The sequence below is a fragment of the Aotus nancymaae genome, unplaced genomic scaffold (genome assembly GCF_030222135.1).
Source record: "Aotus nancymaae isolate 86718 unplaced genomic scaffold, 86718_ANA_hifiasm-v0.15.2.pri h1tg000067l, whole genome shotgun sequence".
In the NCBI taxonomy this organism is placed as follows: domain Eukaryota; kingdom Metazoa; phylum Chordata; class Mammalia; order Primates; family Aotidae; genus Aotus; species Aotus nancymaae.
The window spans coordinates 8,980,480-9,007,364 of NW_026988482.1; the positions used below are offsets into that span (position 1 = coordinate 8,980,480).

The following is a 26,885-nucleotide window of genomic DNA, read 5'->3' on the forward strand; positions in this document are numbered from 1 at the left end:
AGTCCTTCCAAAATCTCCCACCTGAGCTCTTCAGAAACAGGGCCTGGAGTCCACAGTTCCTCCTGGTGCTGGGATCCAAATGTGCGTCCATGCCAAGGTACCAGGAACAAGTCCTAGCCTCATCTCAAATGACACTCCTTTCTGAGAATGCAGCAGCCAGCAGCCCCTCCCGTCCAAGAGCATTTTCCACTGGGTTAGGAGCTGAGGGAGCCAGACCCAGGCCAGGCCCCATTCCCACACAAGAAACGCCCTCCAGACCAAGCCAGCTTGACTTTTCAACATTTTATTCTTATATTTTTACAGCTATATTTTACAACGCGGTAATGCAGTTTAGACACAGCCAAACCCTGTCTCCGGAGTAGTTAATAACACAAGCATGACGCAGAATGGGATGAGACAAACGTTCCCAAAGAGAGTTTAGTTAGTAACAACTTCAAGTCCCTGTGTCTGCCTACGCTTCGAAAAGGGATGGCGCACGCTCGCCCATCATTGAAAACTTCCGTGAAAAAAGGCACCGTGAGGACACATTGTACAGGTATATACAAACTGAAAACTAGAACAAAATTACACGTTTTTCCTTCTGCGGGTTTTTTTGTTCTTTTTTTTTTTTAATACACACTTTGTAAATTGTAAACCTTCACTTGCAAAAAAATACAAATACACTGAGGCATTTTAGACAAAATATTTTCTTACTTATACAGATGCAATACTTAAAATATTCTCTTAAGTGCTCTTTCTCAATAAAGATTCTCAGATCCGTGTCTGCCTGCAGATACAAAATCGAGCCTTTAACGCAATTTTATATTTTTAATATATCTTTTTTAGGTTTATATATATTTATTTTATATATATATATATATATATTTATATATTTACAACTCTGCCATATATTCCTTCACCTTTGGTTAAAAAAATTAAAGCCCTCTCTTTTATAACATACTGAAGTCTTGTCTTTTAAAAGAATGCACATTTACATACAAAAGAAACATCTGTTCCCACAAAACATATACATTCCTCATTTTGCAGACTAAAGTCAAGTCAGAACTTTTTGCATACTCCCCGCTTTGACATATAAAATGATTTTGCTTTTTGCTGACGTGGTTCACCTTACACATAGGAGAAGAAGCAATATTATTTTCTTAATGTTTTATGGCAGTGGGGGAGGGGGAGCAGCTGTGACTCCCAATCCCCCAGGCCCCGACCCCCACCACCCCCCACCCCCAGCTATGATTTGCACTAGTGGATGAAAGAGGCACTACATCATGGGATGAACATGTAAAGTGTTACAGTATCCTTTGGGTAGATTCTGAGAAGGGGCTGGAGAGGAAAAAGCATCAACACTCCATGCTTCAGCAGGCTTTGGGGAGCTCCGGAGGCAGGTCTGTGGCCGACACGCGGTATTGCACCTTGGTGTTGGTGATGGCGCCATGCTTCTGGCGCAAGTGAAGTCGCAGCTGGCTTTTGTGACGGAAATGCAGGTTACACTTCTCACACTGCAGGGACAGCAGAGTCAAACGTTAGCTGTCATCAACCCAAGAAAGGTGTCATTGCTCAAAGACCCAGAGGAAGATTTTCCCTGTAAGGGACTGGGGCAGCTCTTGACTCTCAAAGACCAGGTTATGAACCCATATGAATCCCGGCTTCTGCCAACAGATAAGCTAGCATCGTGCGAATGTCCATTCCCTGCTTTCCCAAGGGTTGTTTCTGCTTCTCCCTTGCTAGAGACGTCCTCCCCTGCCTTGACTCCACAAGTTCAAGTCTTATCCAAAAACAGTTAGATGCAAACTCCTCTCATCATTAAGGCATTTCTGAATCTCTCAAGGATGAAAATAATCCCTCTTTCCTTCGAACCTCTGTAAGATTTCTAGCTTTGCCACCCAGCCCTCCGTGTGCATGGATCCTTCTTAAGTGGGTAACACTTTGAGGGCAGTGGCTAATTTTCACTAAACTTCATAATCTTCCTTGTGCCTAACAGAATATACCTCTTAGTCAAATTATGCAATTAATCTGAACACATCTGGACAAATGGACTAGGCCAATCTGAATTCATGGAAATTCCGGAGTCTAGAGTAAATATTTTTAAATGCAGTTATATTCTTTCCTAGGGCATATATCTTAGATAAGCTAACTAAACATTAGCAAGTGGAGCTATTTCTTGATTTAATTCAAGGAAGCATTTTAGTTTAGATAAAAGTTAATTAAATAAAATGAATGACTAAATGTAATGGGGTAATCTAGATGAGATCTTGAATGAGAAAGGACATTCTTAGATAAAAACAAAGAAAATGTAAATAAAGTATGAAATTTAGGTTATAATTACATATCAGTATTGGTTCATTAGTTGTGACAAATGTATTGAACTAATGTAAGGTGTTAACAACAGGGTAAAACAGGTGCATGCAGGAGCCTTTGGGACAATCTTTGCAGCTTTTCTATAAATCTGAAACTATTCTAAAATAAAAAGTGTAATGAAATATGTTCAGGTAGAGTAAATGTTTTAAAGCAAACATGGAAATAGATTAAGAAAAATTAAAAACGAGCAGGGCCCTGTGTAAAATCTCTGGTCTTGGGAGACATAGGGTCCACTGTATCTGTGCCATTCACCACTGTGTGTCCCAGGCATGTCATTTCTCTCTCTGGGCCTTGGCTCTCCCTTCTGAATAGCCTGGGTCAATAACCACTGAAAAGTCATTCTCAACTCTGATATCCCATGCATCTAAAATTCTAGCAAATCATTATTATCACAGATATTTATTGTGCTGTTAGTACGTGCATGCACTATCCTCAACACTTCAATAATTAGTTGATACTACAACTCCATGATGCAGATACCATTATCAAACTCATTTTACAGGTTAGGAAGTTAAGCTACTAAGAGGATAATGAATCTGCCCAAGAACAAACAGCAAGTAAGAAGGTATTCACTCACTGCTAGATAGACAAATGAACACAAATAACCATGTCTTGCAGGTTAACCTCTGGCAGGTAGGTTAACCATTCATTGATTCATCCTTGTTCCCATCACCACCTAGAAGGACGTCATCAACTCCCCAAAGCAACCATAGGCAAGATGTACACAAATGAGCAGGCCTGTGTTTCAATAACCTTTTACTTAGAGACACTGAAATTTAAATTTCATATAATTTGCATATGGCACCAAATATTATTTTACTTTTGCGAAAAAACATTCCTAGTTCATGGAATGTTCAAACATTGGCACACGGGCTGTAGCTGCCGAGACCCCACCCTAGAACACTACAATCCCAGTGGCCTGTCCACACTGTCGTGCTGCACGCTGGCCACCTCCTCTTTCTTAACATGACCTTTTCTATGTTTTTTTGTTTTTTGTTTTCTGAGACAGAGTTTCGCTCTCATTGCCCAGGCCTGAGTGCAATGGCGTGATCTCGGCTCACTGCAACCTCTGCCTCCCAGGTTCCAGTGATTCTTCTCCCTCAGCCTCCTGAGTAGCTGGAACTACAGGCATCCGCCACCATGCCCAGCTAATTTTTGTATTTTTAGTAGAGACGGCGTTTCACCATGTTGGTCAGGCTGGTCTCGAACTCCTGACCTCGTGATCCACCTGCCTCGGCCTCCCAAAGTACTGGGATTACAGGCGTGAGCCACCGCACCCACCCCATTAATTAATATAACATTCTTCTTGTTCTCCTCCTCCTCCTAAGACTGTTCCTTCTCAAACACCTTAGCTCCTCTTAAATGTGCATCTAACCCAGTATGGAGTGTCCAGCAGGCACTCAGTAAGTATTTCTGAAATGAATGAATCTATGTGGAATAAATCAAATCTATGTGTCCATAGTCTAGACTCCTCCCCTCAGGCCCAGATCACCTATTCCAATACCCCCCATTTTAAAGATGAGTCCCCTAAGGCTTGGGCCAAGGTCGAGCAGGGTGTCTGACCATCAGGCTCAGATGTAGGTCTTCCAACCATGAGCACAGTGGTTGGCCCACTGTGTGCTTGAGACTGGAGCAAACAGTTCCATTGCCTCCCTGCTCCATCTCCTTCCCCGCCCTCCCCATCCCTGTAGGCCAGAGAGTGGCCGCAAGAGGCTTACATACATGGTAAGGTTTCTCTCCCGTGTGGATTCGCAGGTGGCTCTTCAGAGTCTGAAGGTGCCGGAAACGGGTGCCACAGATTTCACAGGGATAGGGCTTCTCACCAGTGTGGATGAGCACGTGGGCACGGAGGTGGGCCACCTGAACAAAGAAGAAAGCATGAGAGGTCTTCTGGGGCGGAGTGCAAGCCTCTGGGCACCCGCTCATCAGCACACACGGACTGAGCGGGCCTTTCCCAGGCCGCTCTGCTCACCTGTACAAATCTGGCTCCACAGGTTTCGCATTTGTAGGGCTTCTCTCCAGAGTGAATTCGAGTGTGGGTTTTCAGGTTGGCTGGCCGGTTGAACTGGGCCCCACAGATGTTGCAACGATAGGGTTTCTCACCTATTACCAAGAAGAAGGGAAAAAGGAAAGCCATATTCAATAAGGAACGTCTCCGCAGTCCCTGGCTCCTGGATTTCTAAGCAGACTGCTCCTCCCTGAGGTCACTCATGTTTTCCTTTCCCTTAGGGAATGTTAGAAAGAGAATCCAGGGGCCTGCCCCCACGCCTGCCAGCCCTGTTTCACACACACACCTGCATACCTTGCAGGGGACCAGGGCCAAGAAACAAGTGGTGGCATGGAGTAGCAACAATGCCAGGTGCAGGACAGGGGAGGGGGAGGTTCCAGGAAGCCTGGGCTTTAGGACCAGCTTTGTCATTAGGATTACCTGCCTGTGGGACCTGGACAAGTCACTCTCCTTCTCTGGGCCTCAGTTTCCCTCTCTGGAACCTGAGGGGCTACTTTAGATTACCTGGGAAGGCTCTTCTAGCTCTTCACTTGGATAAGACAGATTCGCTGATCAACTCATTCACTAGGGAGACACAATCAGGCTGCTCTACTTTCTTTTAGAACAAACGTATTTTTCTACTTGTGGCAACTACAGCTGGATTCCATTTGCAAGAGGGGTGGGGCTTGGTTCTGAGTAGATGCTCAGGCAGAGGAAACCAACAGAATGGCTGGACCTTCCTTCATGGAAAGTTTCTGGATAATGGGGCCATATACAGTACTAAGAGAGCAGATTTTAAACAACAATCAGGCCAGGAGAAGCTATCTGGTAATGGAAGGTGAGCTAATAAGGAACAAGTCATTTGAAAAAATCAAGAGGCCTTCAGTTTTTTTCTGGCTTTACAAAAATCGAGTCCGTTTGCCTCTCCCAGACTTAGTCTCCTCACCTGTGCAGTGAGATTAACACTTCTGACCTCAGCAAAGGCAGGAAAGCAGAACAGAGATCTCAGAGGAAAGACAGAGGGTACAGGGAATGAATGAGTCAAGTCACTAAGCAAAAACAAGACAGAGTTGGGCCCCTCGTTCAGGCCAGGATGGGGCCTGCTCCCTGCCTTGCCCCACTCGGCTTTCTCTGGGATCCTCTCCCTGTCCTGCCCCAATAACTGTGGAGAGGTCGGCTCGTGTTGGGCAGGGCCATACCGGTATGGACGGTCTTGTGGCTGGCGAGGTTGCCCTTGTAGCGGAAGGAGGCCTGGCAGCGGTCACACTTGTAGGGTTTGTCACTGTGGGTCTGCAGCGTGTGCCTCTTGAGTGAGGCCTCCTCAGAGAAGCGGCAGTCACACTCATTGCAGAAGAAGGCCCCGTTCTCTGTTGGAGGGTGGGAGGCGGACACCAAAGTCAGCACGAGGAAGGGAGGTAGGGCTCTCAGGCCTCCGTCCTCTGTAGCTATCCCCTGCGCCAAACTGAACCCCCAGCCCCTCACTCACCCACCCGACATTCATGGGAGCTTGGAGCAAAGGATCTGTGGGGACTTTATTGTTCTTAGCATTTAGTCTTAGCCAGAGGAGGGAGAAAGGAGATGGACTGAATTAAGGGACAGAAGGGAAGCTCAAACACATAGGTACTTAGAGAGCCTGCACCAGTTTGAGGAAAGCACAACAGAGATATTCTTTCCCCAAGAGCTCTGAGAATTGACTATTAAAAATAAGTTTTCAGTTTTATTTACACTTATACACAGAAGCCCTCAGGCAAGACTCTGCCTCTGAGCCTCTCTCTGTCCTGCCTGCCTGACAGGAGGATATTATGTTACACAAAATAAAACACAGAGCACTCTAGGAATGTAAGATATAGGTCAAATTCAATTCCACTGAAGGAGGAAATAATGATGAACACTCCGTGGTCACCCTTGCACCTGTCTGGATCTCACGTCTCCCAAATCCTCCTGCGAGACTGGGAGACCAAAGCTGATGGTGGACGTGGAAACAGAGGCCCAGAGAAAAGGAACTGGAGTGCAGAGCAAAGGCAAAATAGCCACGGGGCAGGAGGGGACAGTCCTCACTCTCCCACCTAGGGGTCCATGACCCGGTGCCAAATCTCTTGGTATAAGCAGCTAATTATTTTTTTCATTTGTTGTAATGATTTGAAAATGACAAGTCATGGTGATTTAACTCTGATTAGGTACTACTGGGCTCTATTCCTGTAGCCAGAGCTGGGTGAGTAACTAGAATTTTTTGTCTAGTGAAAACTGGGGATGCCAATCACCGACTATCCAGAAATGCCAATTTAGTAATTCGCTTCAACTCTTTTAACTCGGCTAACATTACTGAGTTCCTACTCCATGCTAGGGACTTACTACTACCTATGGGGGATACAAGAATGGGTCAGATGCTTCTCCTTATAGAATACACAGCCTGGCGGGGAAAATAACATGAACACAGGTCAGTCCCAGTAGTTTTGGTATTGAGGAATGGAGAAAGCTCTGGGCGTTACAGCCAGCCCCACAAACTACTTTTGCTGGAATAAAGCTGAAAAGACTGTGTGGTAAGTCTTGATGACGCCAGGCCAACTCTAATACCCCATTCCTTGTTCTGGTTAGCCGAGTTCCCTAAGAGGCAAAGCGTGGGATGAATGGCTGGTGACTTTGAGTGCCAATGGACTTCCAGTTGGGGACTGCTCCAATCAGAGATAACGGCGTAAGTAAAGCAGAGGACAGCACCCACGGAGCAGAGGGGTCTTCCTTCTCCCTGACAAGGGGCGGAAGGGAAAGGGACGCACCACAGCTGGAATCCGAGTACTCAGACTGGGTCTCTCCCATCTCCTCGGGGAACGTGGGTCCGGCGGCGTGCAGGCACATCTCCGCATGCTGTGGGGACTGAGAGCCACAGGACGTGCACTTTGGCGGATGCATGTAGAGCGGTGAGTGGCTCTCACTGCTGCTGCGGGGAGAGCCCGTCAGGGACCTGTGGGGCAGGAGTAAAGACAGCCTCAGCACCCGGGGCAGGTCCCCAAGACCACTCTCTCCTCCCTGTGTTTAGGCAAGCCCAGAGGCAGCAGCTGGGCTGACCACTCCGGCTCCGAGACCCCAGAGTTGTCCTCGAGTTTATCTGCAAACAGCCTCTGCAGAAAGGGTCAAACTGGCCAGGGTCAAACTGAGCCAGAGCTTCCCCGCAGCCCACAACCTCTCTCAGTCAAGGGTAGCAGGATGGTCCCCGCCACATCAAGACCACAGGAAGTGCCGGTGGCATTTACAGAATGCTATTCTGCCCCAGAAGGGAGTTATCTCTCTTGCTATGAAAAAATATACACTACTTAAGTGTCATTTACTTCCTTACTTAAACTAATTCAGTCAATAGGCACTGATTCCACACCTCTAATAGGCTCAGCAATTCAGGCAAGAAAAGAACAAATCCCTGCATCCATCAGAAGAAATGATGGGGAACCCTGCCCAGGTAACCCCTGACCTCACACCGACTGTCTCTGAAATCACCTGTTAACAATGTTATTGAGCCGGCTGGCTTGTGGGATGGTGGAGTCCTCCCCGCTGGCACTGAGCTTGGTTGGAGACTGGAGGTCAAGGTTCTCAGGCTCCATGGGTGGCTGGCAGGCAGGCGGGGCGGTGTAGGCTCGTGGGGAAAGGCGGCCCAGCTCAGCCTGCTCTGGCCCTTCTGGTTTGGCATTCTGGTTGAGGCTGTTGAGCACGATGAACTTATATTTCTTCCAGTTGCAGGCTTTGGGGTCAGTGGGGCTCTTGGCTGGAGGGGAGCCAGAGGCCTGGAGGATGCAGGCATTCTTACTGCTGCAGGACTCTGTAGGTGAGTTGGGCTGGCAGTCAGATTTCTGGGGGCTCTGGGGACTCACCAGACCCTTCCGGTTCAGGGGCGCATTGGGGGGCTCGAAATGCAGGGCAATCTCATCTTCTGAGGAGGGTCTCTCCTCTTCTTTGCTGACCTTGTCACAGGGGAAGTAGGGGGCGTTTCGGGCTGAGGGGGCAGCAGGCTTGGGTCCCTCGGCCACACCATAGTGCATATCACTTCGTGCCTCTTCTAGGACTGTTTCCTTGGGTGAATAGATATTGCCATGGCACACGCCAGGGGACACCTCCAAGGCCGGCCGGCTGTACTCACCAGGGACTGGCCTGGCACTGTCGCACGGGAGGGCCCGCTCCTTGGGGAAGGGGTTGGCCACAGGCATGCGGACATCTCGAAGCTCCTCATCAGAGAAAAGGAAGCTGCTGACAGGGAGGTGGCTGTACATGGGGTAAGAGGCTGGCGGTGTGGACAGGCCACTGTACAGGCTGGGGGCAAAGGCTCTGCTCTCACACCCAGGGGCACTCCTCAGCGGCAGGCTGTTCTCCACCACCTCCCGGCCCCGATAGGCCATAATGTCTTGGGGCATCAGCATCCGGCTGTTGAGGAACTCTTCACGGGGAGGCTTGATGGCAGGAACCATCTCTGCTTCACTGTGGGAGGAAAAAGGAGGAAAGACACCAGTCCCAAATCAGAACTGTTAAATAGATGACCTTCCAGGGACACTTATATAACCACATCTGTGCTTGAATTAGCTAGACATAGGTGACGTAGTTCTGGAGCAGGGCAACAGAATTACAAGGCGTTTATGCTAGAAGCCTGAAAATCCAGCCTACAATTGGGAAAACTGAGGCCCAGAGAAGGGCAGTGAGTTCCCGGCATGATCTGTGCCTGATTAGACATGATCTTCTATGTTTAAAGCACATATCTATGCATGTGTGTGAATCTATAGCTCTTCCGACGTTATAAAATTTTATAGCTCACATAAAACTTCCAAAGCCCTTGTCTCATTTCGCCTTTGCAAAATCCTGAACGGATGGAAAGGCAGTGATTATTGGCTCCATTTTACATACAGGGAAACAGGAAAAGAAGAATTTATACCATGTTGGTATGGCCCTTTTGGAGGCTCCTACACAAACGAGTACCTCCCGAAGAAAGAACTTGCCCCACATGCTGATGAAAGTTTACGACAGAGAACGGGCAGCAAATGCCAATGCAAGAACAGCCAGACCTGGTTTGCAAACCCAGCTGTGCCACTTAGCAGCTAGGTGACCTGGAGCAAGTTACTTAGCCATTCTAAGCCCAAGGCCTGACCCACTGAAAGTACTTATAAATGACAGCAATGATGACCTTGCCACCATTATCACCCACAGGAGACAAAGAACTCTAGCTGTATATACCTGAAGGGACATTATTGGGCAAAATAAACAGGCCAGCTCACCACGATCACAGTTAATGGAGCTAGAACCAATCAGAAGGTTAAAGAGAAGCAAAAAAGAGAAGCTTTCTAACTGTCCAAGGTATACTGTGTGGTTCTGGGAACACTGAGTTCCTGGCTCCTGGAGGTTTTCAAACACAGCCTGGAAAGCCCTTCTGTTTGAGCGAGGATGCAATCACCCTAGCATGGCTAGATCAAATGGCCCTAAAGAAGTTAAGCTCTGAGTCTCTGTTCCACTTAGTGAAGCTCTTCACTTCTTTGGATCTCAAGTTCCTCACCTTTAAATGAAGGTCATGTCTTACCAACCCTTGGGTAAGAGGTTAAACTCAGGGAACTCCATTCAATTCAATAATGTCCTGCCTTGTAGGAGCAGTGTGACATAAAAGATATGTAAGAGGCCAGGCGTGGTGGCTCACACCTGTAATCCACTTTGGATGCCAAGGCGGGTGGATCATCTGAGGTCGGGAGTTCAAGACCAGCCTGACCAACATGGTGAAACCCCGTATTTATTTAAAAAAAAAAAAAAAAAAAAAAGATAAGTAAGATAGCCCCATAACCTTGAGCAGCCCACAGTCTAGTAGGGAACTAAGGCACATATGTAAATAGTTATAACAGAAGAAGGAAAACTAAAATACATATGCAAATATTAACATAGAAGGAAAGTTTAAAGCACAGGCCAAATGTTTCGCAACACAGAGGAAGAGCTGAGGGAGGAAAAGTGGTAATCAGAAAAACTTCCATGGAAGGGCTGAAATCCAAGATTGGCCCTGAAAGATGGGTAGGAAGAGAGGGTATATTAAGTGAATGGAAGAAAGCAAGATGTGGTAAAGCACAGGACATCTCTGTATAGCCACAGGAGCTAAGTCTGCCTGGGACACAAGAGTTAAGAAGAGCAGAAGTCTGCAACGAGTGGAAATGGGGGTTGCAGCACATCATAGAAGACTATTTTTTCTGTGTGCATGAATTATCAAAGGTTTCTGATCAAGGACTGTCTCTGCCATCTCCGAGGCTTCTACCCAGGTACCAACTCACCTGGCCTTGATGAACTTCCGGCAAGTATCCACGACATGCTCCATCTGCAGGTACATAGCTGTGGCCATCACGGCCATGATGTTGCCCTCCCGCAAATTAAGTCGAGACGTGTACATAAAGTCCAGGAGGATGCAGAACCCCTCAGGGTTGATCTCAGGATCTAAATTGATCACACTAAGGTTGCATTTCAACTGGTCTGTGAAGATGCTGTAGAACAGGCCACTGTAAAACAAACAAATGTCCCACTACAGTAGACATATGGAATCTGTGATCCATTACAGTCAGCACTGACACTCAGCCCCTCTGCCCTTGGCCTACCTCCAGAACTTCCATGGTAATCAATACTAGCTGCTGTTTATGGAGAACTCACCAAATCAGAGAGTCATTAAGCACCTTATGCACATTATCCTTTGCTCCTTACAACCCTGCAAGATAGGTACTATCATTCTCTGCCTTTACAACTGGAGGAACTAGGATCAGAGGGGTAAGTGAATATTCTTAAAGTCACAGGGCCTGTTTTCCTTTTAGTCTTAACTATACGGATTACCAGAGTTAAATTTAGCAGTCATTTGCAGTAACTATTCTTAGTCTATCCTTGGCATAAGCATTCCCTCTTGTTCTATTGCACTTACACTTATTTTTTTTTAATTCTATTTCTTTTTTTTTTTTAGAATTTAGGTATGAATGACAAAGAAATAAAAATATGCCTTCATCTATGCTCTACTGCTTTTGTCAAAGTCCACAGATTAACAGAGGGTCAGTTATTCCTAGAAGACCCAAGTCAAACCCCAAGCAATGCCTCCAGGTGCCACGCTGTCTGGTGGTGGAAAGAGTACTCAGTTGTAAACAAGAATTCTGGGCTACCATCTTGAGTCTCAATTCTACTCTTTCTGAGTGGTTTGCCAGAAGTGAGCCAGACTTCCACCAAGTACCTATGCAACTTTGGGTAAGACACTTAGCTTCTCTCTATCTTGCTTTACTCTTCTTCAAAGTAGGAGGAACAATCGTGTCTACCTTATAGTGTTGTGCAAGAATGAAAATAGAAAGGATATAGAATGATGTCTGTCAAATACTAAGCATTTTCACTAAACATTGTCTATTACTTTTATATCTCTATAAACCTCTGTTATTTCCACTATTAAAAAACAGGTGCTTACAGTAAATGTTGGACACGTTATCAAACAGCAACAGAGATCCCTGATTCTACGTCATTTCCCCTCCCTGTGCTCTCTTTTCACCATCTATAAAATGAAGGCAATATTGCAGTGCATGACACTGAAGGCTATTAGGAAGATCCAGGGAGATGACATCATGTAATATAAAATTGCTTTGAAAACTCAAAATACTTGATAAACATGAAGAATCAGCTAGTTCACTCTTATTAACTCTTACATATACTCTGAACACTCATGGAAATTCAGTTGTGGCATAAAATAAATATATTTATAGCATAAAAGAGCAAAATATTTCAAATTAACTTGCTTAAGCTACTTAGAGACAAAAGTTCATTTGAAATCCTTTGTCATTTTTTCACTTGGTTAACTGAAGTTACTCTTCATGTCTGCCTCAAACACACCCTTTCTTGGGGCAGTATACAATTTTCCTCCCACTATTCCTACAGAATATGACTCTTCCTTTTCTAAAAGTGCATTCATTCATTCACTCCTTGGGAGCCTACCCTGCCAGGCCACGGTGCTGAGATCTAGAGACAAAGCGAGACATCGTCCCAGATGCAGTAAAAGGCCTACGTGTTTCACGTTGCTTGGCTGCCGGCACCATCACCTCACCCTACTTTAACTCACCCACCCTTTCCTTCCAGACCCCTCACCTGCAGGCCATGAGGACTGTTTTATGGGCTCTAAACTGCTCACGGCTCACAACAATGACAACATCAGTCAAGATGTCTCGACTCCGGAGACGATTAAGGTTGAGAAGAACGTCACTGGCATGGCGGGTGAACTGGATACAGCTGTCAGCCGGCGAGGCCATTTTGTCTTCACTTGAAAAAAAGATGCCAAAATCCTGTTAGTCCTCCAGAACCTGCTTCCTGCTTGCCACGGGTATCGGAGTAGGGGGCTCAGCCTGCTAAGGTACCGAGCGCAACTCAGGTCCCTTGTGTTTGATCTTTGAACAGTCCATACCCCAAGGGTGGCCATTATTCTTCACAGTTGTAAAATGGGGAGAAGAACTTTTATCCAACAAGTTGGGATAGAAAGCTCTTTAGGGGAAAAGCAAAGGGAATGAATATTTGCTGAGTGTTTTTCCCACATACCAAAGATTCTGGCAAGCACTGAGAGGCAGTGAGTATGCTGAAACGGAGAGATGGAGAGACATGTTGTTTTAAGATTATCAGGCTACGCTTGTCTTCTGCTAGCTGTGGGACTTTAAGCAGGTTGTTCACTCATTTTTGGCTTTGGTTTCCCCAAATGGAAGTAGTAATACCTACGTGCCTATAAAAATTAGAAATACATTCCTCGTTCATAGTAGGTTCTCAAAACTCATAGCTATTCTTGTATGTATCTCATTTCATTATCTCAGTCACCATTGGTCTATCCACCATTAGGCTTTAGAGTTGTCTAACTTTTGCACCTCGAGGAGCTAGCATATCGTTGGTGAATAGTAGCTGACTTAATTAGTTTGTACAAAGAAATAGTAAGAGAATGATTGACCATACGAATGTTAAGACAGTCTAATATAGAGGTGAAGGGGTGAGGACTAGGAGTGACGCAGAGGGAGCTGGTCGTCCTTGTCTCATATAATGAACGGTGGCAAAGTTCACAGAACACATGCATTGGCAAAAAGAAACAGTTCGTCCTAACATTTTAAAGCATATAATTTGATTTACTTACCCAATGCCTTGCTTCACAGTCCAAAATTTTGCTTAAAACCTGCAGAGAAGAAAGCAAACAGGAATTGATTTAACGAATGTAAGATTGTCCACTATAGTCTTATTTTAGGACATACACATTTAGTTTTGCTTTGATAGTTGCAGCTTGCCAGCTGGTGCGGTTTTACCACAAGCTAACAAACGTTTTCCAGCTCTGCTCTTACGGAAGCAACAGGCACCCGAAGCTATGAGATAATAATGTTTTTATCCTGAGTACTAGGGGTACAATTGCATACATTAATTACTTATACATCCATCCATCCATACATGTATTTCCTGCTTCAAAGGAAAAAAATTTATGCCATCCAAAGGCCACTTGAGTTTAAGGGAAAGAAAAATAAGAAAAGTAGTTCTGTCAACATTAATGATAATGATCCATCCGTGGCCTGAATATACTGGACGCCACTCAAAACCTGCTAAAATATTATCTTTCAAGTCTTAGGATGATTGCACAAGGACGATAGGGCCAATATCTTTATCCTTATTTCACTGGCGATGAAACTGAGACTTAGGGGTTCACGTGGCTTGCTCAAGACAAACAGCTAGGCAGTATTTCCTGCCTCTCTGAAACATTAAGAGTGGATATAGGCTCTGCAGAATACAACCTGAGATGTCACGTCTACGTATTCCTTGAAAACCTTTGTCTTCTTTTTCAAAGTTTTCTCTCCCTGCCCTATGGGTCTAAGACCAGACAGAGTGGTATTGCTTCCAAGTCTGTGCTTCTCCCTGCTGGTAAAAGACTTAACTATGTGATTTAGCTGAGAACTGGCCAGGGAGCACTAAACCTTAAAGAGATTTAATGAAATGTGTACCTCTTTCAGACTGGCTTCTCTAAAACAAAATCATTAAAAGCACAGGTGTAAGACTCTCATTTACGATCAAATGTGTGCTGAAAAACAAAACAATATTTGAACTGTCTTTCCCCCTTAAAAAAAAAAAAAAAAAAAAAAAGTAGAACCTTTTAGAGCTATTTTCCGGGTAAAGGGGCCCAAGGCCAGCAAGGTCATGTTGGGCCATGTAGATGGTTAGTGGCCTGGCCCTAGGTCTTCTGGCTCAAATTCCTGTCCCCTTTCCAAATCGGCCTACGTGCTGTAGAACATGCAAGACAGCACCCTGATGTGGGTGAATCTCATTTTTAAGTTCCTTCCCCCACACAAACACTTTGCCCCATTCCAGGCTGCTGAGTCTTACCAAATGAGCACTCTACAATGAGAGGTTTCCTTGAGTCTGTAACCAAACACTCTGACATTTCTCTGTGGTCCCAAGTGCCAGTCACTCAATCCCATCGGCTCCAAAGTTAGTGTGTGCATGTGAGCAAGTGGGGGACTGGAGGGAAGGAAGTGGGGAAGGGAGAGGACAGAAAAAGACGAAAGAACCTATCTCCTCCTCTCCCCGTCCCAACTCAAGATAGGCAAAGAGAGATATACTAACTCGGTCTTAACCAAACGTCAAGGATTTTCTCCTTTGCAAAAGAAAGCTGAAGACACATGGGAGGTTTACTTATAAACTTGCCTCTCTTCCCTCATGGAAGGGATCCTCAAACACTTCTGGAATACCTAGGCTGTTCTTTAATCAGCTTCAACCACCAGCTCGCTTGTGGATTTCCAGGCGCAGGCTTCTGGAACCACAGGAAGCCCAGATTTGCCATTTCACCATGACAAGTGGCAATGACTCACTCCAGATGCAGAATGAAACAAACAAACAAGTTCCCCTGTGTCTGCTGTCAGCTGGGACTTGGGCTTTTCACCTTAAACCTCTGCCTGACCAAAAGCAAATATACACACACAAGGCGCAGGTCCTTATCAAGCTCGCTCCTTTGTAAGCCAGCTCTTCTTAAGAGGTCCTCCCCCCAACTCCTGAGCCTGTGGGTTGAGTGTGGGCAACGCTGTCACCGCCCCCACCCTAGACGCCGCAGGTGTGAACGCACCACCAGCATTTAGTTTGCTTTTGTACACAGCTCTTAGTCCTTTCCCACCCCTCACGATTGCATCTTATCCTTCTAACAGCCCTGATTTATCAGGGAGGGAACTGAAGCTCCAGGTGAGAAGCCTTGCCCAAGATCTCAAAGCCAATTTCCAGCAAGTCCTGGACAGGTCGCATCTCCTAGATTCAGCCATGCCACCAATGCCACACACAAGACTACCCGCAAAAACAATCTCTGAGGAAAAGCAGGGCTGTCAATGAGAAACTGACAACCGCTGCCCCCAGACCCGGACTTCCCATCCCAATGTCCCCGCACCCCCGCGGGCTCAGGAACCACCATGGGAGAGCTCGATATTTTCTCCTCCCTTCTTCCCTTTAGCTCCTTTGGAGCTTTCCTTGTGCATATCCTTTAGGCTCCTTGAGAAGGCAGATCCTTTAAAAGAGCTTTCCACTGAAGAAGAAAACAGGAACCGAAAATAAAAAAGCAGAGAGAAGACAGCAGCAGAAGCCAGAGAGAGAGAGAGAGAGAGAGAAAGAGAGGAAATGAGAGGAGCCAGAGGCGAGGTTAAGAGGCAGAGAGCTAGCCAATACAAAAGACCCCATCCTTTTCCTCCCTCCTCCCCTGGGCTGGCACCAGGCAGCCCCATTTTCTCCTTCACGCACAAGAGCACAAACAGGAGCCCTGCAGGCCGGGGCAAGCCTGGGCAGACCTCGCTACCCCACCCCGACGACACCGTACCTGTCTTCCAGGGACTGCCCGCCCCTGGGCGATCCACCTCCAAGCCCCCCGCAAGGCGAGACGGAGGCTTTGTGGGATGACTGTGGCGGCCCTTAATTTAGTTACATTCAAATAAAACTTTTCGTGCACCTCGGTAGCTAACATTGTGTGTATGCCTTTTTTTTTTTTTTTTTTTTTTTCCTGTTACGCCGTCAAGGCATCAGGCAATGAGGGGAATGGCACAGCCCTCTCATTCCCGGAACGTAGTCAATCTCGGCTCTGCGGATTTCACAGAACATGCTCTGCCTATCGTCGGCTCCAACGAGAAGTAACTTTCCAGGAAGCTGCCGGGCTCGGCAGCCGCCAGGATCGCTGCCTGCGCTGCGCCGGCCGCCGGGGATTCACCCGGGGAGGCGGGGCCGCCGGGGAAGGCTCGAGGGGAATACAGCACACTTTCCCCTAAATCCCTCGTCTGCGCCGAGTCCAGGGCTCTCAGAGTTCACCTAGTCCAACCTCTCACCCACAACAATTTATCAACGGGGAAGGTCAGTCAGTAGCAGAGCTGGGACTAGAACCCAGGAGTTGGAATCCAATCCGAGGCTCATATCGTGACTTGAAGTTGCCCGATTCCGAAATTTATTTGCTTTTTTTTCCTCTTTTTGACTTCCATTCTCCCTCGCCCCACTTCTTTTAGGCGGATGTTTGGGCGAGACTTCAAGGTCAAAAAGATGGAGTCCCTAGGGCTGAGGGTCTCCATCAAAGGCGCCCCAGCCAAGGCTGGAGAAAAACAACCGAAAGCCCCTTCTGCCTACGTTGGCAAGAACGGGAACCCAGCTCCACTTGGTTTCCGCCCAGAGTCTTTAGAATGGGAGCTGCCAGGCCGTAAGGATTTCCGAATCCGATTTTCCCGAAGCCGTAGAGACCCGGCTTGGACTGGGCAGAGACCCGGCCCCGACCCCTGCGCGCGCGCACTGGCGCTCTCCACACTTGCCTCATCTTCCTGCGGCCCTCCCGGGAATTATAACCCCGGGGTGCCCTGTCCTAATTGCTCTCGGTAGCAGGCTCCGGGGTGCGCTTTTGGGGGTCGGGGACAGCGAAAGACTCAGCAACCAAGGCCGCAGTCAGGTCCTAAAACCAGCCAGTGGCGCCACACTGTGCCGCCCGGCCCTCGTACGGCAGCGGAAAGGTCAGAGTCGGTCCGCAAAGGCTGAGCCTCTTTGGCCTCAAAATTCTACATTGAGGCCTTCTCACCCCTTCGCCCGGGGGGATAAAGGTGAAAGAGAAGGTTGGGTTTTAATATGGGGTAGGGATGAGAATCTGGGAAGTTAAACTTAAGTAAGTGCATTTATTGGCAATTAGGAGTCCCGTGGTTCCGGGAGCTCAAACCTAAGGGTGTTTTTACCGCTGCCTAACACTAGAGAGAGCCCTCCATCAAGGTTTGAAACCGTCCAACCCTTTCGCGCCCCTCCCCTCCTTCCCATTGACCTAGTTTGGCCAGAGCCTCCTGATTTGGAGAATGCCTTCCGCCCTTCCCCCCGCCTCTCCAGCCAGGCCGGCTGTTGGATTATTGGTAATCTAATAACTCCAATAACTCGCTGAAAAATCCAAAGGGGAATTTGAAAGTGTAAAACACTGTTTAGGAACAAGGACAAGGAATTTTAATAAGGCTGGAGCTGCCGGAGTGAACCCCGCATCAGGGGCCCTGCCGTGGGGCTCCGGGGCTCCGCAGAGTCTCTGCACGGCCGTAGACACCACCGTGGTCCGGCGGCAGGGGGTGAGGTCAGACCGCTGAGTTGTTTTTATTCTTAGGGAAAAACACTCTTCGCCCTCTTGTCTAGGGGACGGGAGGGTGCGGGAGGCGACAGTGGATAAAAGCAAATTTGATAACACGATGGCCTCGGCAGCCGCTTTAGGTAACCGAGGTGTCCGGGGACATGATGTCCTGACTTTCATTTCTATCACGTTTCCTGCCAACAGCGCTCTTACAAGCCTGCAAGCTTCTAGGAAATGCAATAAAACAGAAGGATGTGTTTTATCATCAAGATCTGAAGAGGAGTTGCAGAAGGGACGCTCCCCATACGCTCAGCTCAAGACAGCCTTCCAGAAGGGCTCGAAGACAATGCCAGCAAATCACGTCCCGGGGCAGAGATCCCTCAGCCATCCTGGCTGGATTGGGCTCAGCCTTTGGAAAAAAAAAAAAAAAAAAAAAGGCTGGCGGGGGAGGGGAGAGGCATGATCTCCTCAAGCAAACGATGCCTTTAAAAATCCGATCTGGAAAGAAGTCAGCCAAGGTCCTTATTCACGTTAATGAAGATGGAAGGCACTAACTGTCCTTGGAAAGCGATGAGTCAAACTTGACCGCGCTTCAAACACGTTCCCAGATTCGTTTCCAGCCCGAACAGAGGCGCGTTTCTCCGACGCGGCCTCTGACGGCTCCCGCAGTGAGAGAGGCTGAACTCGATCCCCGCGGACCGGGGCGGGGGAGACGGCGCCGTCTCCCGCTGCAGAGCGCGCCGGCCGCCGCTAGGGGCCGCCAGCCTGCGGACGCGCGTTTGCCATCTTAAGTCACGAGCTCGGAAAAAGAAAACTTTACGGAGGAGCTATTGTGGCACAGATTCTGGCCAGTCCACATGACCCCCGCCCCCTCATACACACATACCCGGTTTCTCGCCGGGCTACCATGCAAGGGATGGAAGGAAGGGGTAGAGAGCGGTTTCAGGATCGAGGCTCGCCCCTGCAAGTCTTTGGCCCAGGCCTTCACCCCCCATGTCTAACACGCGAAACCCCGAGCTCTAAGACCCCCATCCCTCAGCACCATCTGGGCTTTTCCTGTCTATTACCGAAAATCTTAAGCCATATTTTCTTTAAAAAAAAAAAAAAAAAAAAAAAATCCTCCAAGACTGCTGGGGAACGGTTTCCAATGAGCGCTGGCAAATAAGGTGTCCTAAGAGGTTAAACTCCTGGCTCTGTCTGCCGCTCCTTTCTCATAGATACTTCAAAGAAGCTGAGATAAAACCGCCTTTGACTTTCAGACACTGGCATGAAATTCAGAAGCTTAAAATCTGGTCCTGGTTAAGTCACTAACTCACCACTAACAAGCCTCCTCGTCGGGCCTGTTTCCTCAACTGTTTAAAAAAAAAAAAAAAAAAAGAGTTGTACGTCCCAAAGCCCCTGAGCTCCTAGAGGGCATCCTCCCACTACCGACTCCTCCTGAGAAGGGCCACGGGGACAGGAAGATGGTGGGTTCGAAGCGGGTTATTTGTGGTTTCTCTTAGTGGAAATAGATGCTCATCGCTGAGTGACGGTGGACTGGGCGAGGAGCGAGGCCTTTCTGATTTTCATCCCTCTTGTCAAACAAAACTTTGGAGGTCGTAGGCCTGGAGGGTGCCCTCCTAGCATCTGGTCAGGGTACGGCCGGCCGCCCGCCCGGGAGGTGGCACCGCGAGCCCGCCGCCCCTGGCCGCGAACTCGATCTCAGCCCACCGCTAGGTGGCAGGCCAGCCCGTCCGAGAATCGCCGCGCGGCCGCAGCTTCCACTCCGATCCCTACCCGCCCCGCTTTATTTTCTGTCTAGTGGCGGTGAGGGTGGGGGTGGGATTGCCTCTAAAAGCAAAGCTGGAAAACATTTAATTTAGTGGATGTCACTCCGTTCTTCCCGACGCTCCCGCCTGTAGCAACCACAACGCGGGTATCCGGAGCCGGTTTCATGTACTATAAGTTGATTTTTTTTCCCCCGGAAAAGCTTTATGTACTGGAAAGGGAAAGTAGGTGCACTTGTCTTCAAAAGGCAGAATGGCACTCGACGGTATTGGCAGAGATTCTTGCCAAACACTGGTCGTCCAGCAAAGAAAGTCGGGAATAAACTCCTGATCGTCTCGGAGGAAAGGGGCGCTGGGGGCCGAGGGCTGGGTCCCCACTCAGGCTCACGGCGCCGGGCAAAGCGGGGGAGTTCTGGGGAGTCGGGTGTGGGCTTTTGGTGAAGCTGAGGGTCTCGGAGTGGACATCGGGAGGGTTGGGAGGGGCCGTTCCTGGCCTCCACACCGGCCTGGTCTGCCACTGCGCTGCACCCTCGCTGTGCTGGCGGCGGCGGTCCCACTTGTTGCGCAGTGCTGGAAAGCGGCACGCGCCATTCCATGTTGACTCACAGAGGGCTGCAGACCAGCCTACCACTGCTCCACGCCATCCACAAACCTCCTCAACACACCCCCTACACACACGCCCTACCACCGCCGGCAAAACTACAGCACTTCCAGCCACTCTGATGTTTTACACCAAAACATCCCTCACGATCTCGGCATCAGACAGGCAGCAGAATTCAGATGCCCCGATAAGTCATTCCGAGGAGAAGGGCGGGCTACCTCCGCCTGGAGAACTCTTCTACTTAAAGTCAACCAGGCACCCTCCCCACCCACAAAATATATATACGTATATTAGAACCACGTTGCCTATTATAACACCATCCTAGTTGGAAAGCAACATTTTTCTTCCGTACTTGATAAACTGCAAAGTCCTTTTTTTTTTCAATTAGTATTATCTCTCTTATTTTTTATTTTTTAAATCTCTGGGGGGAAAATAATGCTTCATCAGGTCACTTCCTAGTATTTCCCAAAAATTGACTTTTGCCAATAGTTTCACCGACCGAGGGGTGGCGCTGCTGCACCGCCTCCTCTCAATCTCTAAGTTTTTCACAACAAAGTGGGTTGTGAGTGTGACTGCCCTGCGGGGGATAGAGGGAAGGAAGGGTTTTGACATCTATCCATGGCTACCATTTACTCAACCAATAACTGGAACTCTTCAAGGGCTCAGCAAACGACAACTTAAGAATCTAGAGTCCCATCCCTGTCCACCAAACCCAGAATAAATTAGTCTTTTCAAGAAAGCATTGGGATAAAACCCTTCAAAACTGAAAAGAAGAGGAAAGGGATAATTGGAGAATTCCCACTTTTCCTGACTTTCTCCCTCAAGTCGCCTAGTTTTGATGAACAGCATCTAGGCTTCTTGTCACTATCAATAGACCCTTAAAACTAGCCAATGCTTCAGATTCTAGTATTGGAAAGTCTTCCAAATAGGATACTGGAAACTTCTATTTATAAACTTGGGGTGGGGAGGGGGGATATTTCCCATCTACAGGTTTCTATTTTGGCCCGAAGACTCAAATGCAGTCATTAGAGTAAAGGAATGCCCATCTCCACATTATTCGCCATTTCCTCCTTCCCCAGAGACAAATATCTTTTCTTCTCGTTTAAAAAAAGTATATATTTTAAAGCAATAATATGATTTCATCTCTCTCCTTTGAGCTCGTGTTTGCTACCTCCAGGAATAGCGTGTGGACTAGGGCCAGATGAACTTCAACTTGGGCTGCAGATTTACGAGGTTCTGTTCCAGTGCCAAAGGCTCTTGGTAGTAAATAGTGAGCAAAATAGATACCTGTCTCCTGATGGATCCTGCCGCCCCCTCTTTTTTTTTTTTAAGTTATTAAAACCACACACACCTTGCAAAGAAAAAGGGAAACTGGCAGTCTGTGTAGAGGAAGCCGGTGGCATTGCTCAGAGCCACAAACTGTATTTCTAAACAGCCCTTTCCCTGGTTCCCTCTCTCCTGCCCCACTTTTTTTTTTAATCCAGACTGTAAAAAACACAGCTACTGACACTCACTTTACTTTAAAAAAAAAAAAAAAGAAGAAGAAGAGAAAAAGTAAAGCATTACAAGACTTTCCTCCTGAAAACTATAAACTGATTGAAAAAATCCATAAAAGATTAAATCCTGGCAGGTTGTGGGGTGGCGGGTGGTGGGGTGGCGGGTGGTGGGGAGGTGGGAGGGGAGTGGAGATTGGCTCGCTGAGGTGGTCAGGGGCCCTGTAACAGCTTGGGACTTTCAGCACCTGGTTTGGGGTCATTTATCTGCTCGACTGTCAAGAACCCCCACCCCCAAACCCCAGCCACCAACTCAACCATCCCGGGAGGGAACACAACACAGAGGGTCTTTTTTCATTTTTTTAAAAAAATCGGTTTGGTTGTGTTTTTGTTTTCCATGGGGGAGCTTTAAAACTCATTATTGCAACACTAGTTCCATTTTTCGCCAGGGTTCCAATAACACGGCATCATAAAGGCAACGCAACCCACAGTTCTCAAGACATTTACCACGGTCACTACATCCGGCAGTGGGGTGGCCCCTAGCTCCTGCTGCCCCCCCCCCGCCCCTTCTCCTCGCCCGCCCCCGCAGCTCAGCCGATTTCTGAGGCTCCAACTCTGCCCACTCCCTCCCCGGGCCGCCGCCGCCGCCGCCTTCCCCCATTCTTACTCCCTCGAGGAGAGCCACAGGTTGCAAATCCAACCAACCTCGCAATCTATTTTTTGCAAAATCACTCACAAAGATCTTCCTTTCGCGCCCGCGCCCGCGCCCGCTCCTCCCGCGCCGGGTCCCCCCCAGCCAGAGCCACAAAGTGCCCTTCTCTCCTCCCGAGTCTTGCACAGAAGGAACGCGGGCTGGGGCTCGGTTCGTCTTTCTCCTCGCCCAGGGTAGGGACCTCGGGAATCTGACGCCCGGAGTCCACTACGCTGAGGCCCGCAGTTCCTTTTTTACAAAGCTTGCACCACGGAAAAATAAAATAAAATTTAGGAAAGGGAGGGAACAGCCATTGGGAGCCAACACAGAGTCACGCAGAGCCCAAAATACAAACACCGCGGCGGCCAGAAATCCCGCCACCTTTCTCGTTCTCCCGGGCCGTCCTGTCGGGGTGCCCTGAGTCCCCCCGCACGCCGAAAGTCACCGCAGGTGCAATGCGCACCCCTTTCCCACCCACCCCAAGAAGCCCTGTCCCGCCATCAGCCTCTCTCTCCTCAGGATGAGCAGGGAGAGCGCGCGGAGGTTCCCGACCCTCTCGACTACAACCAAGAAAGAATAATTTTCAAAGTGTTCAACACCCCCGCCCCAAAGCTCCCCAAAACACAGGGGCAGGGGACACCAAAACACTCGTCTCTCGTTAGGAAGATCAAGGCTCTGAAAGGAAATAGTAGACACGATACTTCATCTCATCTGGATTTATGACCAAAAACAAAAACCCGAGGAGTTCGCTTGCATTTTTTCCTTCCAAATCTCGGTTCGGCTCGAAGGCAGGGAATCTAAAGGACCGAGGCCGGTGGAAGAGAGCCAGCGGGGCGAGCGAGCGGGCAGCCTCCCTTTTCGCCTCCCGGAGTTACCCAGAAGGACAGGGGAAGGGAAGGAAGAAGCGGCGAGGAAAAAGAGGAGGGAGGGAAGGCGAGGCCAGGAGCGAGGGAGCAAGGAAAGCAGTTTGCAAGCGAGAAAAGAGGGAAAAAACACAGCCGCACGAATCCAGAGAGAGCACAAGCCGTACGCAAGCAGCAGCAGAAAGAGCGAGAGCGCGAGCGCGCGTCCTCTCCGCGGCCCGGGGCCAGACAGCCCCCAGACCTGCCCGAATCGCCCCCCAAGCACTGTCTCGTCCTCTCTGCTCCGGCCGCCCCCTAATTCCCCTCCTTCCTCTCCTCCACCTCCTTTCCAAAAACCAAAACAGCACAAGGGAGGGTGGCAAAAGCCTCCCCAAACCGGCCGATTCACTCAAAGACAACAATAATAATAATAAATACATTTTTAAAAATCTATATCCTAGAGTGGGAGAGACGTGGGACTAATCTTCGGCATTTATTTTAACACCTGACAGCTAGAATAAATAAATATATACATTTATATCAATAGATACACATAGAAAACTTGGAGCCAAAGCATTTGGCAAGAGCGGAAAAAAAAAGAATTAAAAGGTAAAATAATGATCATGAGCAGCGGCGGCGGCAGCGGCACCAGCGGCAACAGCGGCGGCGGCGGCAGCAGCAGCAGCAGCGGCGGCAGCAACAGCAATAATCACCTGGTGTCCGGCCTTTCCTAGAAACTTCTTGCATCACCACTTCTAAGAACCCCAGTTCTAAGAATCAACAGAGCTCAATTCTCGGAATTTGAGCTTCGGACTTTACCACTGCTACGTGGCAGGGGAGGACTTGGTGTCAGCTAGCCGAGATTTTTGCCTCCCTCGGCCGATAAAAAGCCCTCAAAGCCACAAGATTTTTTCACCGGCCGGCATATTTCGAGGTCCTCATCAGCAGAGCGTCTCGGATTTGGAGGTTCGGGTTCGAGGCTGGAGGGGCCTGAATGTGGCTCTCCCTCCCCGGGCCCGTGACGATGGTCTGGCCTGCTCCGCCACCGTCACGTGGGCTCCTCCTCTGTGACGTCGGCGCCTTCGCTGTAGCAAAGCTCGGCCTCTGGAATTCTGAGAACTAATTTGCTATTCGGTGACATAAGAGGGGGAGTGCGCTTTGCTTTCCCGGGGTCTGGGGCTAATTCCTCCTCTCTTGCCCATAAACTCAGCTCCTCGAGCTAAATGCACAAAAGGGAGCGAGAGGTTTGAACCACTGGAAAAAGTATGTTATATATAGTAGGGTTAGAGAGGCGAGTAAGAGGAAAAAAAAAAAAAAACAATAAACACCACAGCTCTTTCCAGCTAGAATATTAAGCACCACGAGAAAAATATTTGCCAAGCAGTTTTCGATGGGTTCATTTGCTTTATTTTTATTTAGAACAGGGGTTTTTGCTGTTGTTCTGGGGTTTTTTTCTTTCTGGTGTGGTGGCTTGGGATTTTTGGTTGCTGTATTTTGATGGTTTATGGATTTTTGCTTCTGATTTTTTGCCTTTTGCAAGTTTGTGGTGTTACGTAAATCATAGGATCGGCATCGGTTGGATTTTTTTGTGCGTGCCTTTTCTTTCCCTGTCTAATCTCTCAAGCGTTTTAAAGAAGATGTATTATTTCAGTACTAATACTATTGAAAGAAGCTTAAATTTTTGGCCATATGTAACAATCCCAGCCCCCACTTTTATTTTTTCCCCCCACTTTGGTGCAATTTTTTTTCCCCTTGGACTTTTGCTGAAGTATGTCTCTCCTGTACTTGAGAGAAATGTTCAAAGGATTTGTTTTGCTTTGGTTTGTTTCTTTCAAGGACTGCAAGTGGTGGGTTTAATCTTTCTGTTATTGTTGACTCTTGGGAAATTTCTTGTTGCAAGAAACGTGTGTGTGTGTGTGTGTGGGTATGTTTGTGTGTGTGTGTGTTTTCTACAAAATTCTGTGAGCCAAATACCTGTTTGTGTTTTGTTTTCTCTTAAGGTCTTGCTTTCTTTTCGGAGCTCGTTTCAAGGTCGTTGTAAAAAATCTCTTCAGTCTGCGTTGAAGAGATCAGCCGGAGGGAATTCTTAAGGCCTGCCGTGCCAGAATCACAGATACTGCCTGTATTTAGAACAGACTGCTAGAACTACAACGCACTACACGCAGCACGGTGATCTTAGCTTTGAAGCTGAGTTGGGGGGGATGAGCAGAAGGGGAAAATGTTTCCTTCTCTTTTTCTCTATTACTTTCTTTTTAAAGGCAATTTCAGTGCAGAATCATTTCATTGTGGGTCCTAGTTTGTTTGTTCAGAGCTGCTAGTTTCCTTATTTAAATGTTGGTTGGGGTTTTTTCCCCTCCTACTCATCCCTGAATAAGGGAGACTCTTGTTTCTTTTATGTCTGTCTCTTAAAAGAAGGGTGTGAGGGGAAAATAATATTTCAGATTCCTCAAGAATTAACCCAAAATGTTTGGACCAGAAGCAGCTTTCAAAGGTCAGGCTGTTCTGAGCCTTGGCTATGAGAGTCCTTCAAGCGACTTTTTAAATTACGGATGAATTCTTAAAGGTTCCACAAAATATCGTCACATGTTAACTTCTAATAAAGATATGTCCTAAAATAATCTATCTATCTCAACCCCAAATTTGGGTTTATAATGGAGGAGTGATCAGAACCGTGAAAGATTGCTGTTTGCTGGGATATTTGGGATCTCTTTCAGTGACAGTCCCGTAAGAAGTTTCATCTGTCACTGAAAATGCTGTTGGTGATGTACCCCCACCTCCCCCAACATACATACGTTTTTTAAAGGCTGTGTTGTAGGTTTTAGAACCCAGGAAGGTGCAAAGAGGTTGATTATTTTCCACAAGGGCTAGAGCTTAGGAAATATGCGTTAAGTGTCTGTCTCTGTGAAATGTGAATATTTTAATACTTATTGACAGATGGATTACTGCAGCCTCTGCAGAAAAGCCTGTCTTGTGAGGAGTTTTTGAAAAATATATATAGGCCTAATCCTGTCACTGTTGTTGAAATGTACGCTTTACCCCCAAAGACACATGATATTGTCAAGTTCAGATTTATTCTGCCAGAAGGCAGACTATCTGCTTTTTCATTTGAGTCCCCTTTCTCCTCATTTGCAAAGAGTTTAAAATGAATCCCACTGGATGCAAAATGACACCCCGATTTTGCAGAAGGGATTTTCTTTGTGTGTTTATATGTGTGATAATTTCTTCTTTTATGAGCAATTAGCACTTTAGGATTTCTCAGATGTATCTCTGTGGTTCGGAATGTGAATTGTACGGCTCTGCCCTATTATTGGTCCTTCAAAAGATTACTTTTATGATTTTTGGTCACTTTTTTTGGTCAAAACTGCCATTCAGCCTCATCCACTGTCCCCCACAACCTGAGACACACACAGCTTGTCACTCCTGTGCTTCCCTTGCCACTCCACTCTTAGCCCCATGGGGGCGCTGCAGAGCAAAGGGAAGTCTGCTCCCTAAGGCAGTAGAACCAGCCAGAGTGGGGGCTGGGAAGGAATTCACCCTTCTCATACCTCAGCCCTCTCTAATTCTCTGCACCCGAGCT

At 47.8% G+C, this 26,885-nt stretch overlaps 1 protein-coding gene and 1 long non-coding RNA gene across 5 annotated transcripts in view; one reads left to right on the forward strand and one right to left on the reverse strand.

Moving 5' to 3' along the window:
• LOC110567910 (uncharacterized) overlaps window positions 1–11,330 on the forward strand; it is a 29,328-nt gene extending 17,998 nt beyond the window's left edge. Inside the window, exon 3 of the long non-coding RNA XR_002478253.2 lies at window positions 11,286–11,330. This is a non-coding gene — a long non-coding RNA (uncharacterized LOC110567910). The remainder of the gene's footprint in view (window positions 1–11,285) is intronic.
• Window positions 268–24,091, reverse strand: BCL6 (BCL6 transcription repressor). 4 transcript variants are annotated; one of them, XM_064366914.1, is made up of 11 exons: window positions 15,014–16,146; window positions 14,693–14,827; window positions 13,464–13,502; window positions 12,443–12,613; window positions 10,615–10,836; window positions 7,826–8,797; window positions 7,114–7,298; window positions 5,539–5,706; window positions 4,325–4,455; window positions 4,075–4,212; window positions 1,208–1,493 (listed from the first exon to the last, which is right to left on the reverse strand). In XM_064366914.1, exons 4-11 carry the CDS (start codon window positions 12,601–12,603, stop codon window positions 1,350–1,352), a joined length of 2,121 nt encoding a protein of 706 aa, XP_064222984.1. In that variant the 5' UTR covers window positions 12,604–12,613; window positions 13,464–13,502; window positions 14,693–14,827; window positions 15,014–16,146; the 3' UTR covers window positions 1,208–1,349. The 4 variants fall into 4 exon arrangements, with proteins under 4 accessions (XP_012326293.1, XP_012326294.1, XP_064222984.1 ...); XM_012470870.3 differs by lacking the exons at window positions 14,693–14,827; window positions 15,014–16,146 and adding an exon at window positions 24,022–24,091 and having other exon boundaries at window positions 268–1,493; XM_012470871.3 differs by having other exon boundaries at window positions 268–1,493; window positions 14,693–16,146.
• Between the last annotated feature and the right edge of the window lie 2,794 nt (window positions 24,092–26,885).

Bases quoted from the DNA above. Each gene is read 5' to 3' on its own strand.
- BCL6 (XM_012470870.3), bottom strand. From the start codon at position 12,603: ATGGCCTCGCCGGCTGACAGCTGTATCCAGTTCACCCGCCATGCCAGT. The intron at 10,837-12,442 runs GTGAGGGGTCTG...TTTGTTTTACAG, and splicing joins ACAGTCCTCATGGCCTGCAG to TGGCCTGTTCTACAGCATCT. The intron at 4,456-5,538 runs GTATGGCCCTGC...TCTTGGTAATAG, and splicing joins CCACAAGACCGTCCATACCG to GTGAGAAACCCTATCGTTGC.